Below are 15,229 nucleotides of genomic sequence, written 5' to 3'. Positions count from 1 at the left end.
GATACCTTGTGGGGTTCCGCGCGTGCACCAGCCTTTGGCTGGCTGCCTGCCATTGTCTCTCTGCTGACTACAGAATCCCCCCCCCCCATACCTCAGGTTCTATGCTGCTGAGATCTGTATCGCTCTCAACTTCCTGCACGAGAGGGGGATCATCTACCGGGACCTAAAACTGGATAACGTCCTCCTCGATGCCGACGGACACATTAAACTGACAGACTACGGCATGTGCAAGGTGCCCACCTCACCTGTCCCCCAACTCGACTGTCTGCCCTTGACATCCCCCGCAGGAGTATTCACTGATGGGGCATAGCTCAGTGGTGACCAAACTGAGGCACCACTGTCTGTAACTCTATGTCAGTATTCCTAAGGAGAGCCGCTTCATGTGAGGTTCACCTTCCTGGTAACTCTGTCCCCACAGGAAGGTCTAGGCCCCGGTGATACAACAAGCACTTTTTGTGGAACCCCGAACTATATCGCCCCTGAAATCCTGCGAGGAGAAGAGTACGGTGAGTGTGAGCCTTGAGGGGGGTAAATGTAGGTGGACACCTTCCAGAAGTCTCCCCCAGCTGGTGATGTTTACTCAGCAAAAACCTGCCTGGCCCACCCTACAGTGGCCCTGGCGGGGAGATGTATGGCCATATTATACCCAAAGATAACACGGAACACCCCTCAGGGTTTCCCTGCTGGTTACCTCTTGCATACTCCCTGAGGCCCACCAAATGACACTGAATAACATTCCTCTCCCTGACGAGTCCTAAGGCCAGGGAAGAGAAAAGGGAACATGAAGCAAAGACAAGAAAGCCCAGGTTCAGGTCACAGCACCCCAAGTTGGATGGCCATTGGCCACTGGCCATGCATATGTGGAAGAAACAAAGTGCCCTTGGGAATGGCAGAAGTGCCTCCATTGGGATCCAGAGCAGGGGGTGATCTGGGGACCCTGTAGACATGACGGTCTACTTCTGCTCCTCTGGGTGGAAACAGTCATATGCATCTGGGGGCGGGGCATACATATACAGGTACATGTACATGTGTGTAGTAGAGGAGGGTATATAGCATGCAGTCTCTGTGTGCATTTGTTTACTGTGCACAGAGGCTCATGTTATATATGTGTGCTTGTGAACGCACCCACTTTTGCACCCTACCTCCTCCTGCTGTACAGGGACAGGTGGGATTACAGGCATGAGCTGTCTATCATGACAGTGACTTCAGTGAAGCCAGCCATGAATACACCATCACATAAATGAGTGTGTGGAGCACAGCACGTGTGGGTTACCAATCCAAAAGAATGACTGGGTTCCTACAAGCTGCTTCGGTTGAAGTGATTCAGTAACCAGGGAAGGAAAGATGGCAGACTGGAGCCAGAAATCAGTCTAGGGTTCTGACTGACCCTATTTCTATGTGTACCAGAACAGGGGGACTGTTCTGAGCAGAGACAGTAGGGATGGCCAGGCAGAGCTGAAGGCTGAAGAGAGCCAGCCAGGCAATGGTGGCCCACACTTTTAATCCCAGCATCAGGAGGCAGAGTCAGGCAGATCTCTGAGTTCAAAGCCAGCCTGGTCTAAAGAATTAGTTCTGGGACAACCAGGTCTACACAAAGAAGCCCTATCTTAAAACAAAACAAAACAAAACAAAACGGGCTGGAGAGATGGCTCAGCAGTTAAGAGCACTGACTTCTCTTCCAGAGGTCCTGAGTTCAATTCCCACCAACCACATGGTGGCTCACAACCATCTGTCTTGGGATCCGATGTCCTCTTCTGGTGTGTCTGAAGATAGTGACAATGTACTCACATACATAAAATGAAAGAAAGGAAAAAAAAGAAAGAAAGAAAGAAAGAAAGAAAGAAAGAAAGAAAGAAAGAAAGAAAGAAAGAAGTAGTGAATGTAAATATAGAGAAAATTGTAGCAGTGTTTTCTCATCTCTGAGATGGGTTCTGTGAATTCTGTGTGTTTTGGCAGCACTGGGAATGGGGCAAGTGCTTTGCATCTGTGAACAAAGTGCTCTCTACTACTGGGCCACATTCCTCAGTGAGAAGTGGGCTTTGTAACTTTAAGTCAAATCAGGAAAAAAATGCGACCAGTTATGGTGCCACGCACTAGGAGGCTAAGACAGGGGAGTCACAAGTTCAAGGCCAGCCTGGACTACATATCGAGAGCCTGTATCATCAGTCATTATCACTAATGATGACGATGACGACAACGGGAACAAAGCAGGGCCTGTCCCTGGTCTCGTTCTGCATGCTCGTGTAACAGAGATGTCCCGGCAGAGCTGAGGGGCCAGGGACAGCCTGGGTATCCCACAGTGCAGGTGAGGAGTCACAGCTTCTGAGGACACAGATGTCTGGCACAGTGAGTGAAGGGCAGTCCAGCTGCCCAGGGAGATGGATGCTGACTCTCTTGGCACAGTCACACTCACTGATGGAGTGTGCCGCTTCCCAGCCACCCCCTGCCTAGTGACTGCCCGCTTTTCCACAGGGTTCAGCGTGGACTGGTGGGCACTGGGTGTCCTTATGTTTGAGATGATGGCTGGGCGCTCCCCCTTTGACATCATCACGGACAACCCTGACATGAACACTGAAGACTATCTTTTCCAAGGTTGGTGGCCCACGGTGTATCTACTCCCTCCCGCCTCTGCATGTTTTCTTCTTCCCTTCTCAGGGGTGAGGATGGAGCGTTGTCCAGGCTGGTGCTGTGCCTCAGCACCAGGACAAACACATACGAACCCATTCCTCTGGCAGAGATTGTAAAGTGAGGTGATCATAGTCCACCTCACCATGAGTCACCTAGAAAGAGAATGCTCTGATTTAACCAGAGCCCCCTTCTGCCCACCCAGATCATTCCCTGTAGCCTCTGCAGGCTCCCCTTGCTCCTGATGAAAGAGCATTAATAGCCACTGATATGTCCCTCGGCGCCCCCTGGTGACCGGTGTTCAGACTCCACATGACTGCAACCAAAAGTTAGTAGGGAGCTGTTGGTTCACACAAGGCTATGTGATATGTGAATGCTACCAGGAGGTCCCTAGAAAGACCCAGCAGGCTTCTAGAACAGGAAGGTGTTCCAGGGCTACAAGTCTGAGCTCTGATTTAGAAATGGGGTTCAAGCCAGGTGTGGGTCACATGGCCTTGTAATCCCAGCTACTCAAGAGGCTGGAGGAAGGTCAAGAGTTCAAAGCCAGGCTGGATACATACCAAGATTCAGTCCTTGCAAAAACAAAACAAAACACAAACGAACAGAGTTCAGGGGCCCCCCCTGTAGGCTATCAGGAAGAGCAAACAATGCCACTTCTCACTGGGTCTCTGTCCTCAGTTATCCTGGAAAAGCCAATTCGGATTCCCCGTTTCCTGTCTGTCAAGGCCTCACACGTCTTGAAAGGATTTTTAAATAAGGTATGCTCTTGGCTGTGGTGACAGACTATCCCTTGCAACCCTCTGGGATCAGGTCACCCATGGGATGGCGTGGGTGGGCAGAGTCTCTCTACTACTGTTATCAGCTGCCCCCAGCTGCCCCCAGCTGCTCTGCGCTGCTGAACATCCACTCTGGCACTGGGGCTCCATGATCTTTGAGTTTAATTTTTTATTGATATAGCAAAACAAACAGTGAGTAAGTAACTGACCGGGAAAGCAGTCCCAACAGGAGGAAGGTCAGACCCAGCTGGACACCAGAACAACTGGGGACAGGGAACTCCTGTGGGGGAAGTGGGGTCATCCTGTTGGATTGAGGTTGAATCAGGGGTTTCCTTAGGAGTCCTGACTCACCCTTTTTTGGATTCTGACCCCCAGGATCCCAAAGAGAGGCTTGGCTGCCGGCCACAGACTGGGTTTTCCGACATCAAGTCCCACGCTTTCTTCCGCAGCATAGACTGGGACCTGGTAAGCCTCAAGGGTCACCGGTGCCCCTTCTGTGAGGTGGGCCAATCTAATAGGCAGATTGGGCCCATGTGTACTTGGGTGCCTGGTACGTGGTGTCTGGTCATTTTCTGTAGTGTTGTGGTTGGTTTTCCAAAGCTGCCAAGAACCTGATCCTGCTGTCAGCAGTTACTGGACAGAATAGCAGGCACAGGCATCTGCTCTGACTTGAGTCGCTCCTGATATTAGGAGAAAAACTTCAACTTGTTTCAAACTAAACAATTGGAAAGTTACTGAAATGTCACCTATAAAATACACTCTTTTGAAGAAAAGTATAAAGATTAGCCAGTTGAGTAGATCTGGAACTTGCCCAACTCTGGGACAGTGGACACCTCCCCCCATCCCCACCCCTACAACCCCACCCTGATCCTTCCAGATGGCTTACAGCCAGCACTGACAGCCACATTCCATCCTCACGAAGAACAAGATGTCGCACAACCAGTTACTCTATTTACAGGACTGTTTGTGTCTGTGGGTACTGGGAGGAATCGGGAGGGTCTAGGCCCCAGAGGCAACAAGCAATCAGGAGAGATGATACCCTTCCGTCCCCACCCCATGGCCAGTCTAGAGCCAGGCCACATTATTACATAGTCAGAGCCTCCAGTTCTCTTCCTTTCCAGGTGTAAGTATCTGTCAGAATTCAGAGCCTCGACACTTTTTTTTTTTAAAGATTTATTTATTTATTATATGTAAGTACAGTACACTGTAGCTGTCTTCAGACACTCCAGAAGAGGGCACCAGATTTTGTTACAGATGGTTATGAGCCACCATGTGGTTGCTGGGATTTGAACTCCGGACCTTCGGAGCCCGCCTTGACACTTTTTATAACATTGCTGTGTTTGTGCTTGCACACATGAAGGTCAGAGGACAGCTGAGAGTCAGTTCTCTCCTTCCACCATTTAAGTCTGGGGAAAACAAACTCAGGTTCTCAGTGTTGGCAACAAAGTTACCTGCAGAACAACCTCATCTGCCCTTGATACTTCAAAAACAATTTTATAAACTTTTAATTTCATCTCCTTGCCCTGGTAGCACCAGAGAGAAGCAACATGTTTATTTCTAACCTAGATCTTCACAGTGTAGCTACTGCCTGGCCCGGCCTGGGCTCAGTGGTGGCAACTTTATCCATAGGCTCACTGCCTGCCCCAGTGTTTGGAATGGATCACCTCCATTCTGACACTGAGGCATGTACTGACATCGCAAATCCCTCAGCAGAGTACAGGGAGAGCTCTACTTGTCTCTTCCAGCCATTATCCTCATTGCTGCTCCTTTGAGCCTGCAGGATCTGAGTCCTTCCCTGACCCTGACCCTGACCCTGCCCCCCCCCCACATGGCATCAGTAGCATGTCCAGTCTTCCTGCACCATACAAGAATGTCTCATTTCAGCCCAGCTCCCTTTAGGTTCAACAGCCAACTGGTTCTGAGCAGCAAGAGAGGCTGAGAAGGTCTTCCACTGCATCATACATATGGTACTGTAGTTTTTAGTACATTTTGTGGACATGGAGCCATTATTGCCAGGAGACTCAAACCATGCCACCTTACCCTACCCTTCCCTGGCCATACCAGCCTTACAACTTGACTTTTCTCAACTCTCCCTTGAAAGAGGCCCCAGTTAGTAGGTTGCCTTGCATTCAGTCACCCTTTGCTTGGTAAGGCATCTTTAAGACTCATCCTCATTACAGCAATATATATGCCACATGCTTCATGGCTGCCTGATGTCGCTGTCTTAGGGCTTTTATTCCTGCACAAAACATCATAACCAAGAAGCAAGTTGCAGAGGAAAAGGTTATTCAGCTTATACTTCCACATTGCTGTTAATCAACAAAGGAAGTCAAGTCTGGAACTCAAGCAGGTCAGGAAGCTAGAGCTGATGCAGAAGCCATGGAGGGATGTTACTTACTGACTTGCTCAGTTTGCTTCCTTATAGAACCCAGGGATGGTACCACCCACAATGGGCCTTCCCACCCTTGATCACTAATTAAGATAATGCCTTACAGCTAACCTCAAGGAGCTATTTTCTCAAGGGAGGCTTCTCTGTGATAACTCTAGCTTGTGTCAAGTTGACACACAAAACTAGCCAGTACAGTTGCATTGCATAGATGGACCATGTGTTTGCCCACTTGCCTACTGATGGTCATTTGGGTGGGACTTCAGGACTGTCCACCTGAGGTGGAAGCACAGGCCCAAGGTGTCACAGTAGAACACAGAGTGCTGGTCCCTAAGGTGCTGGTCCCTGGTACTGACTGGTACTGTGAGGAAGGAGGCAGATGTGAGCAATAAGGGAAATTGCAGATGTTTCCCCATGAGCCATGCTGGGACAGCAGTGGAGAGGTTACTAATACCAGTCCTTCGATCTAGCTAAAAAGCACTACTATAGCCAGGCATGGTGGCGCATGCCTTTAGGCCCAGCACTCGGGAGGCAGAGGCAGGCGGATTTCTGAGTTCGAGGCCAGCCTGGTCTACCAAGTGAGTACCAGGACAGCCAGAGCTATACAGAGAAACCCTGTCTCGAAAAACCAAAAAAAAAAAAGAAAGAAAGAAAGAAAGAAAGAAAGAAAGAAAGAAANAACCAAAAAAAAAAAAGAAAGAAAGAAAGAAAGAAAGAAAGAAAGAAAGAAAGAAAGAAAGAAAGAAAGAAAGAAAGAAAGAAGCACTACTCTGTCAACACTGTGCAGCCAAGGTGGTAACTGGTGTGTCCAAGTTCCTGGGCCTTGGGACAAGGCTAGCTGGCATTGGTGTCATTCAGGGATTATAGTCTATATGGCTCAGCTATCTGTTGTCTGCTTTGAGCAAGGGGAGGTCAGGCTTTTCCCTGGCTCCCCTCAGTTTGGGCTTTGGAAGACAAGAGCCATAACTTGAGCCTCTGAGATACCTGAGCTGAGGAGATCTGAATGGCTTATGTGTGGAGTGAGGTCCCCGTAAGCAGCTGAGGGGTAGACTGGCAGGAACCGGCCCACCACACCCACCTCTGGTACATTCTGTTCTAATGTCCCCAGAACCGTCCTCCTTCCTGAGTCATGGGGCAGAGGGAATCGTGACAAGCTCAAGTAGGCATAGCAGTGGCTGCCCTTGCAGACTAGGGAGGGAGGTTCAAGCCAAATGCCGGATTTCTGCTTCAGACACATCTAGTGGGATGGCCTTGATAATTCACACAGGTAAGACCTCTTCTGGGAACAGAGACACAGCCTTCAGCCCATCCCAGAAGGTGACCTGAGGACGGTGTGCGTGGTACAGCGTCCCTCATAGTGACTTTATGCTGCCTACCAGATCCTTTAAGCCTCTCATCTCTAAACTCAGAGCACCCTAGAGCCAGGTGCTCAGAGTCCTCCCTGGGCTTAGCCAGGGGCTCCTCTACCATTCCCCTCTAGTGCTCTGGAAAAAGAATGGAGTCAGAAAGGAGGGCACTGCCAGCTGTCTCTAGGGCCTGTGGGACCAGGCCTCCTGTCCCTCCTCTGTGATGTGAGGCTAGGAGCATATGTTCTGCTGAGCACACAAAGTCCACCACGGGCCATCCGGCACACCCCTCCCTGCCAAATCTCTACCAGAAGGTTTGGATATTAGCATAAAGGCCATAGGAAAGTTATTGGACACTGTCCCAGGCAGAGCTGTGACTGGTCAGGAAATTGGTTCTGAAAGAAACGTGTCCTACAGCAAAATCCTGGCTCCCTTAGGATGCTTGGCTGAGTCTGCTTACTACAAGGGTCTATCCACAGACCCTCCTTGTCTGGTACTCCATAGGGGTTTGACAGCATATCAGATCTGTGAGGTATATATCTTTGCAAAGGTCCCAGTCCCTGACTCACCATGAACTGGAAAGAGCTGAAGCAGCCATCTGGGCATTGCTACCACCTACTATCAAACCCACTATGTTCCAGGTAACTGGCAGGTGGCAACTGGCCACCTTGAGGAGTGAGTCAGACTGTGGCTAAAACAAGCTCCCTTGGCATCAGTTCCTACCAGTGAGAGCTGACAGGAAATTGATAGCCTCCACTCCTGCCCCATGTCAGTTCATTTAAACAGGCCTAGACCAGTGAGAGAATTGCTCAGTGGGTAAAAAAAAAAAGTGCTTGCCACCAAGCTGACAGCCTGAGTTAGATTTCCAGGATGCATATGGTGGAGTAAGAGAACTGTCTCCCAGAATTTGTCCTCAAATATCCATAGCTGTGCCATGCTTACGTGTACCCACTCATAAATATAATTTTTAAAAAGTTTAAATAATAGGTCCAAGGCTTCTTTTACTCCACAGAGGAGAGTAAATGGGAGGACAGGCTGTCACAAAAATATTCAGGTTTCTCAGGCTTCCTGCCAAAGAAAAAAAAGAAGGGGTCCATGGTCATGCCATCAGCCTGTGGCCAGGAGAGGAGGAAGATAGAGGAGGATAGGATGAAGGGCCACATCCAGAAGGCCCAGGCAGGGGGCTCAGGAGACAGACAGGTGCTGGAGGCAGTTATGGGAACTGTGATCAGGTGGAGTCGTCAGAAATGGGATCACAACTGCTACTAGCCCAGGACCAGCCCGCATAGCCCAGACTTCATTCAGAAGACAACTGCCGCAGCACCATCCTGGCCTCTGGGGAATTTCTTTGGCTTAGATACAAAGTATCCAAATGGCAGGTGCTATGCAGGTACCCACTGCCAGTCTCCCTGCCCACAACAGTGCTGGGAACTGACTCCCTCCAAGGTGGCTAGTGTATTCAGAGCAGACCCATGGTGAGCTCAGGGGTGACTCTGGTAGCTGCCAGACTTAGTGCTACCTTCTCCCTCCCGCAAGGTCTCACCACTCCCCTCTACTCACATGTGCTGTCTTCTCTACCGTTTACAGTGTAGAAGTGGACCCTCCAGTCCACAGGGCAATGCACAGCAGTCAGGAGAGAATCTGGTGTCACCACACAGCGCTGTGATGCACGTGGCCAGTTCTTCCTCATACCCACACTCGCTCTCATTCATGCTTGGTAACACAGCCAGTTGCATTCTAGACATCCAAGTATGTCCCTAAAACTCTCCTGGGAACTTCAGGGAGTGTGGGAGGGGTTAGGTGTGGGTGGGCTGGGATCCCTGAAAGGCAAGGCTGAAGGCATGGGCTCAGGGTGTCTCATTAGGGGTAAGGAGTCATTGTGTCCCCCCACCCCCAGGTGCACAAGGGCAAATGCCGAGTCCTTGTAAGTTACCCAGTCTTGGGTCTTCCATCTAACAGCAGGACTGCACTGGGACCCTTACCTGTCCTTGTTCATCATTCACTTACCCACGTATGCCCTACTCCTCTGTTGGATCAGGTTTGCTTCTAAGAACTGAGATGCATCTATAAGCCAGATACTGATCCCTGCCGCAGAGTCTAAATGTACTAGGGAACATAACATCAGCTCCCACACCAGCCACATAAGGCCTGCATCCCAAGCCTGTGCCAGGGCAGTGTGGGCCATTCACATTGTTCTGGGACCCGTTGTCAGCCACCTTCCCCTGAAAGAGCAGAGTGAATGCTGGACAGAAGGCTGGGCACCAAATCCTCAGGAATGCCCCTACTGTGTCATTACCCCTGTGTGTCCCAAGAGTCCTGCTTGATAAAGAACAGCTATATCTTTTGGCTGTCCTGGAACTCTGTAGACCAGGCTGGCCTCAAACTCAGAGATCCACCTGCCTCCCGAGTGCTGAGATTAAAGTCATGAACCACCACCACCACCACCACCTGGCGTGAGTGTGAAACTGAGAGGATTTCTTGCCGCATGCATCGCGGTACCATGTAGCACATGCCAGACACCAGAGTCTCTCCTGATGGCTGTTCATTCCCTGCTGGGCTAGAGGGTCCAACTCTAAATAGTAAAAGATGGAGTCAGAGTTAGGATGAGGAGAGGATTGAAGGTGGATTTTCCCAGTGCCCATCTAGGTGAGGGTGCCGACACACCCAAATACCTTTATCATCAGGTTCTGAGACCAGAGAAAGAGAACATTCCAGGCACATGTGCACACAAGCTTCCAGCCGCCAGTGGTAACATTGTTGCTAGGCACAATGGGGCCTATATGCCCAACACCTTTTTAAACCTGTTTACTTTTCCTGGTATTGCATATTTTCTTCTAGATTCTGTGCTTTAAGGGGTTAAAAAAAATGGCATTCAAATACTAGGCATGTTGAAAAGCTGAGATTCCCATTTTATTTTGTGATTTATGTGCACACAAAGAACTGACGCTGGCAGAGAGGACGCTCAGCACCCATCTGACCTCTCTCTTGTAAATGTTCCCAGCTGGAAAAGAAGCAGACCCTGCCTCCCTTCCAGCCCCAGATCACAGATGACTATGGCCTGGACAACTTTGACACGCAGTTCACCAGCGAGCCCGTGCAGCTGACCCCAGATGATGAGTAAGTCCTTGGTATCTTGACCTGCCCCAACAAGTGTCACAGTGGAACGTGTCCTAAGCAGCCAGGACCCCTGGGCCAGTTCATGGCCCCATGCTTGGGTCCTTGCCTCTAGAATGTGGACTGGTGGGAAGGACAGTGGCTGAGGGAGGGACACAGCTGCCAGTCTTCATCCCCTTCTTGTGTTTTTAGGGACGTCATAAAGAGGATCGACCAGTCCGAGTTTGAAGGCTTTGAGTACATCAACCCGCTTCTGCTGTCTGCTGAGGAGTCCGTGTGAGGCCATGAGCATCTCTGTTGTGGACACGCCTGTGAATGACCCTGTCACTTTACCCTTAACTACAGCATATGCATGCCAGGCCGGGCACCAAGGCTCCAAGCAGCCAGGGAGGGATGCTGGCCACCAAGACCGAAGAGGGGCGTCCAACAGGCACTTCTAGACAGAGCAGTCTCTTGTGTCCAGGCCCCAGAGGCTGGCTTTGTGCTGGAGAAACCACTTCCTGTGCACAGAGGCCCTACCGGAGGGTGAGACAGCCACGCAGTTTTGAAAGGTGCACATCTTCCACAGAAACAGAACTCGATGCACTGACCCGCTCCAGGAAAAGTTAGCGTGTAATGCCCTGAGGAATAAAGTGTACCGATGATGTCGAAGCTTCCTCTGATGCCTTTTTTCTGTGGCACCCGCCTGATGTCCCCAGCGCAGCCCCCACACGAGGAGGAGCTGCGCTTTCTGAGCAGTCAGGACGTAGGCAGGGGACAGGCACCCAAGTGCCTGCAGGGATGCGCTGCAACAAGAATTGTTACAGATTCGGAACGTTTTCTAAATCCCGGTAAGTTCTGTTGTTAATATTTAACAAGTATTTTCATACCTAGCACAGCTAGCCGTGGTAGGCCAAGGCCGAAGGGACACCCTTACCAGGTTGGTGGCACTGTTCCCACCAACCGTTTGGACTCTGATGGGGGAAATTGGATCATAGAGATTCTAAAACATTGCTCACCAAAGCACCAGTAAACCAAATAAATAGGTAAATAAATAAAAAGGGAAAATAATTGAAAACTAAATCCGCACAAAATATATTTCTGAAAACACTAGCCAGTGCCTCCAAGACGTCTTGTGTTATGCATTAGATTTTTTGGAAAATATTTTTATCATTAATACTCCAGATTAGGAAATTTAAAGACAACGTGTGTGATGGACCCTAGCCTTAAAGTGACAGACTACCCATAATCCCACACTCTTCCTGAGGAAGCACGCCTGCTTCCATAACTGCTGTGCTCAGCCATCCTTCTCTCGGCTAGTTCCCAAGGCCAGCCCAAGGCTTTCTGGGAAGAGGTCAGCTAACCCCTTAGCAGGTCGGGTGTGGCCACGACTTACCCACCTTTGTCTTGGGCAGGAGATGGAGAAGGTACACCACAGTGACTGAGCACCCCAGGTCCACCCAAGCCAGGCTGGCCCATATGGCAAACATGCTACACACCCCCAACCCTGTCAGATTGAGACCCTGAGTCTCCACGCCAGGGCAGAGTGGAGTCTAGGCTCCAGTCATATTTGCTTCATGCCTTGGGGCTAGTGGCCCTGACAAAGATCAGAGTTGGAGAAAATGAAAATTTTAGAGGCGCTGTTACGGTGCTGCCCTGCTTCTCCGTGACGCCCAGTGGCCACCCACAGCCCTCACCCCAAAACACTCAGGTTTCTCAGGCCATCGCCATGTCTGGCACTGAACACGTCAGAGCCACACCCAGATCCATGGTGCTGGGACAGAACAGGCAGCCCAGGTTTTTGACACCATATCCCAAGTCCAGGCTTCTGGGTGGCTCTGTGTCTCCTATTGAACATGGACACATTTTAGCCAGCACTCCCTGTGTCCATTGGTAAGACATGTCCCCAACTAGTCAAAAAATGCAAATAGAGCCTAAGAGCCGATTTTTGGGCCTCCCAGGAGTACCCAGCCCACCCTGGGGGCTTCCCACAGGTACCCAGCCCAGCCTGGGGACTTTCCAGGGGTACTTAGCCTAGTCTGGCGGGGTCCAAGTGGCTGGAGCCCCAGTCTGAGGCCTGTGTAGTCACCGCTGCCCATGAGTTGAGCTGCTAAGATAAAGAGCCCACAGATGATCCAAATGCAAATGGGCTCCTGCAAGCTCCTTTCCTCCCAATGTGCTGCCTAGGGACAGCAACAGCTCCTTTGCCCAGCCAGCACAGGAACCCTTGGATTGTTAGACATGGGGGTGTTTATTTGGATACTGCCCTATTGCCAAATGACTTGCTGGTTACTGGTTCGGCTGCTCATGTACAAATGTGTGAATAATATTGTGCCCGCCAGAAGGGGAGATTTTTATATATAGCAATTTGTTTTATAAATTAAAGAAAGTGAGGATGTATTGAAATGTGACTACTCGGGGGGTGGTGGGAAACACCCTAAAGTTTGCAAATGGCTCCGGGCAAGAGAGCGTGTGTCTTTTGAAAATGGTTCACAGACACTGGTGACTTCATGATTGTAACTCAGTAACCATGTGGTTTTGTACAATTGATCAGTGGAGCCCATCACCGGCCGGCGTTCCTTCTGTGGGCGATATCCTCGCCCTCCACGGCCAAGGTCGTTCTTACTCTTGCACATCCATTAAAAACTTTGATGAAAATGCCCTTCCTGTTATTATTTGTATTCAAAGTAGGTGTTTGGGAAAAAGCAAAGGGTTTATTTCTGTTTTCCTAAGAGCCCCTTCCCAGGACACATTCAGGCTCTCAACACAGAAGAACGGGTGTCCCCCACACCTGCCTGCTGAGTGCCCATGGACCCATCCCCATGACCTGAGTCTGTCCTCCCAACAGTAGACTCCCATACACGGCCCTCTTCCTCCTGATGTGTTTTGGAAGTTTGGATAGGTGTGCCACTAAAACATCAGACTGTGTCTCACACACATACATACACACACACACACACACACACACACACACACACACTCCCAGTTCTGGGCTCTCCATAGCTTTACTTTCTGAGGTTATAGTATTGGAATTGCAGTTAGAAAAGTGCCAGCTGGGGCTGGAGAGATGGCTCAGTGGTTAAGAGCACTGACTGCTCTTCCAGAGGTCCTGAGTTCAGTACCCAGCAACCACATGGTGGCTCACAACCATTTGTAATGGGATCTGATGCCCTCCTCTGGTGTGTCTGAAGACAGCTATAGTGTACTCATATACATACAATAAATGATTCTTGAGAAAACTGCCAGCTGAGTAGATGAGGAAATCTGAGAGAATATCATGTTGGGATATCTGTGAGGACGTTTCCAGAGACTGGTCTCACGGGACCAGGTGAAGAGTCCTCCTCAGTAGATACCATTTAACCACTTACATCAGAGCTCCAGACTTGGTCTCCCCCCACCCCCCATTTCCCTGGGTCATACTCCATGCCCTCTGACTGAGACCCAGACCACTGCTGTCCCTTTCAGCCTGTGACCAGGGAGTCCTCTCTCTAGGAAAACCCTAACATAGCAGCCTTTTCTTTCTTTCTTTCTTTTTTTTTTTTAAAGCTTTATTTTATTATTATAAATAAGTACACACTGTTGCTGTCTTCAGATACTCCAGAAGAGGGCATCAGATCTCATTACAGATGGTTGTGAGCCACCATGTGGTTGCTGGGATTTGAACTCATTACCTTCGGAAGAGCAGCCATCTCTCCAGCCCCCATAGCAGCCTTTTCAAATGTGCCTCTTCACCTGGCCACACAGCCAGTTTCAGGTAGTTTTTCAGAGGGGTTCTAGGCATGGCTCCCGGGCAGGCCTTACACCCGGTGAGTCCTCACCAAGCACTATACTACACCACAGGCCCCCCCATGTGTTTTGGGTCCCCCTTCATGTGTTTTGGGGTTCCCCTCCCATGAGACACTTTCAGTCTGCTGTGGAATTGACCCAGTATATCACTCTTGCGGTCAGGAAAAGGTGCCTCCAGGCTACAGATGCTGATTTGGGTAGAGATACCCAATTCTACCTTGTGACAGATCCTGGCGCCCCTTCCTGGGTGATACAACCCCCGCCCCTTGCTATGAACGAAACAATATACTGGAAAGCAACTTAAAATTTATTCTGGCTCATAGTTAAGTTACAGTCCCTGCGGCAAGGAGGGCACAGTAGCAAAAGTAGCTATGGCTGCCGTAGCAGGTGAGAAGCGCATCTCATGACATCCCCAGTCAGGAAACAGCCCAATTTCTCCTCTTTCCCTTTTCAATCAGTGGGACCCCAGGCCACAGTGCCACCCACATTCGACTGGGACTTCCTTGCCCAGGTAATCTCTGGGAACAGTTTCACAGGCACACCTGAGATGTGTCTCCTAGGTGATTCCACATCCAGTTAGGCTGACAATGAAGATGAATCCACAGAGGATCTGCTGCCTGCTGTCAGTAACCAGCATTATGTCCAATGCCCATGAACAAAACCAGGAGCCAACACTCAGGTGTCACATCCAGTATCAGCGTGTAGGCTTGAAGGAGAAGATACAGCAAGGCGCCCTGAAGCTCACCACACCACATCTTCTGTGCTTTCAGCCAAGCACTGAGCAAGGTGGCTATCCACAGCTAGCTGGGTCAGCCTACAAGGGAGAAGAAACCGTCACAAGGCACAGGAAGGGCTTCCACATAGTTCTGAAGCACTGAGAAGAGTCCTAGGCCAGTCAACAGTAAGCAGGATTCACTATAACCTTATTAGACTGAGTTAGTCACCCCCAGCCCCTGTTACCTGAGGACCCTTCTCTAGGTCAGAGATTTCTTAGCCCCATAGACTCCTTCCCTGACCAGTGTTTGAGAAGCTCCCACGACATCTGTTGGCTTACTCATCCTGGCCCATGCCTCTCTGGGGCCAGCAAGATGGCTCAGGGAGTTAAGCACTTATTCCAAACATGATGATCCAGTTCAGTCCCTGGACCCCACCTGATAGAAAATAAAGTTTTTCTCTGGCTTCCACACTCATTGTGTACACACACACACACACACACA

At 50.1% G+C, this 15,229-nt stretch overlaps 2 protein-coding genes across 5 annotated transcripts in view; one reads left to right on the top strand and one right to left on the bottom strand.

The window, feature by feature from the left end:
* The window catches only part of Prkcz (protein kinase C zeta), a 110,059-nt gene extending 97,173 nt beyond the window's left edge, over nt 1–12,886 (top strand). For all 4 annotated transcript variants that reach the window (XM_021199897.2, XM_029539599.1, XM_029539601.1 and 1 more), the window contains 7 exons: nt 97–232; nt 419–506; nt 2,473–2,592; nt 3,304–3,383; nt 3,777–3,866; nt 10,135–10,250; nt 10,440–12,886. In XM_021199897.2, coding sequence (XP_021055556.1) covers nt 97–232; nt 419–506; nt 2,473–2,592; nt 3,304–3,383; nt 3,777–3,866; nt 10,135–10,250; nt 10,440–10,527 — 718 coding nt within the window. In that variant the 3' untranslated portion in view covers nt 10,528–12,886. The remainder of the gene's footprint in view (nt 1–96; nt 233–418; nt 507–2,472; nt 2,593–3,303; nt 3,384–3,776; nt 3,867–10,134; nt 10,251–10,439) is intronic.
* A 1,412-nt stretch (nt 12,887–14,298) lies between these two features.
* Nucleotides 14,299–15,229, bottom strand: part of Faap20 (FA core complex associated protein 20) — a 7,379-nt gene continuing 6,448 nt past the window's right edge. The window contains exon 4 of the mRNA XM_021200750.1: nt 14,299–14,826. Within this exon, the coding sequence (XP_021056409.1) occupies nt 14,754–14,826 (73 nt within the window). The 3' untranslated portion in view covers nt 14,299–14,753. The remainder of the gene's footprint in view (nt 14,827–15,229) is intronic.

This window comes from Mus pahari, chromosome 6 (genome assembly GCF_900095145.1).
Source record: "Mus pahari chromosome 6, PAHARI_EIJ_v1.1, whole genome shotgun sequence".
NCBI lineage: Eukaryota > Metazoa > Chordata > Mammalia > Rodentia > Muridae > Mus > Mus pahari.
This window is presented reverse-complemented; position numbering and strand designations above follow the sequence as displayed.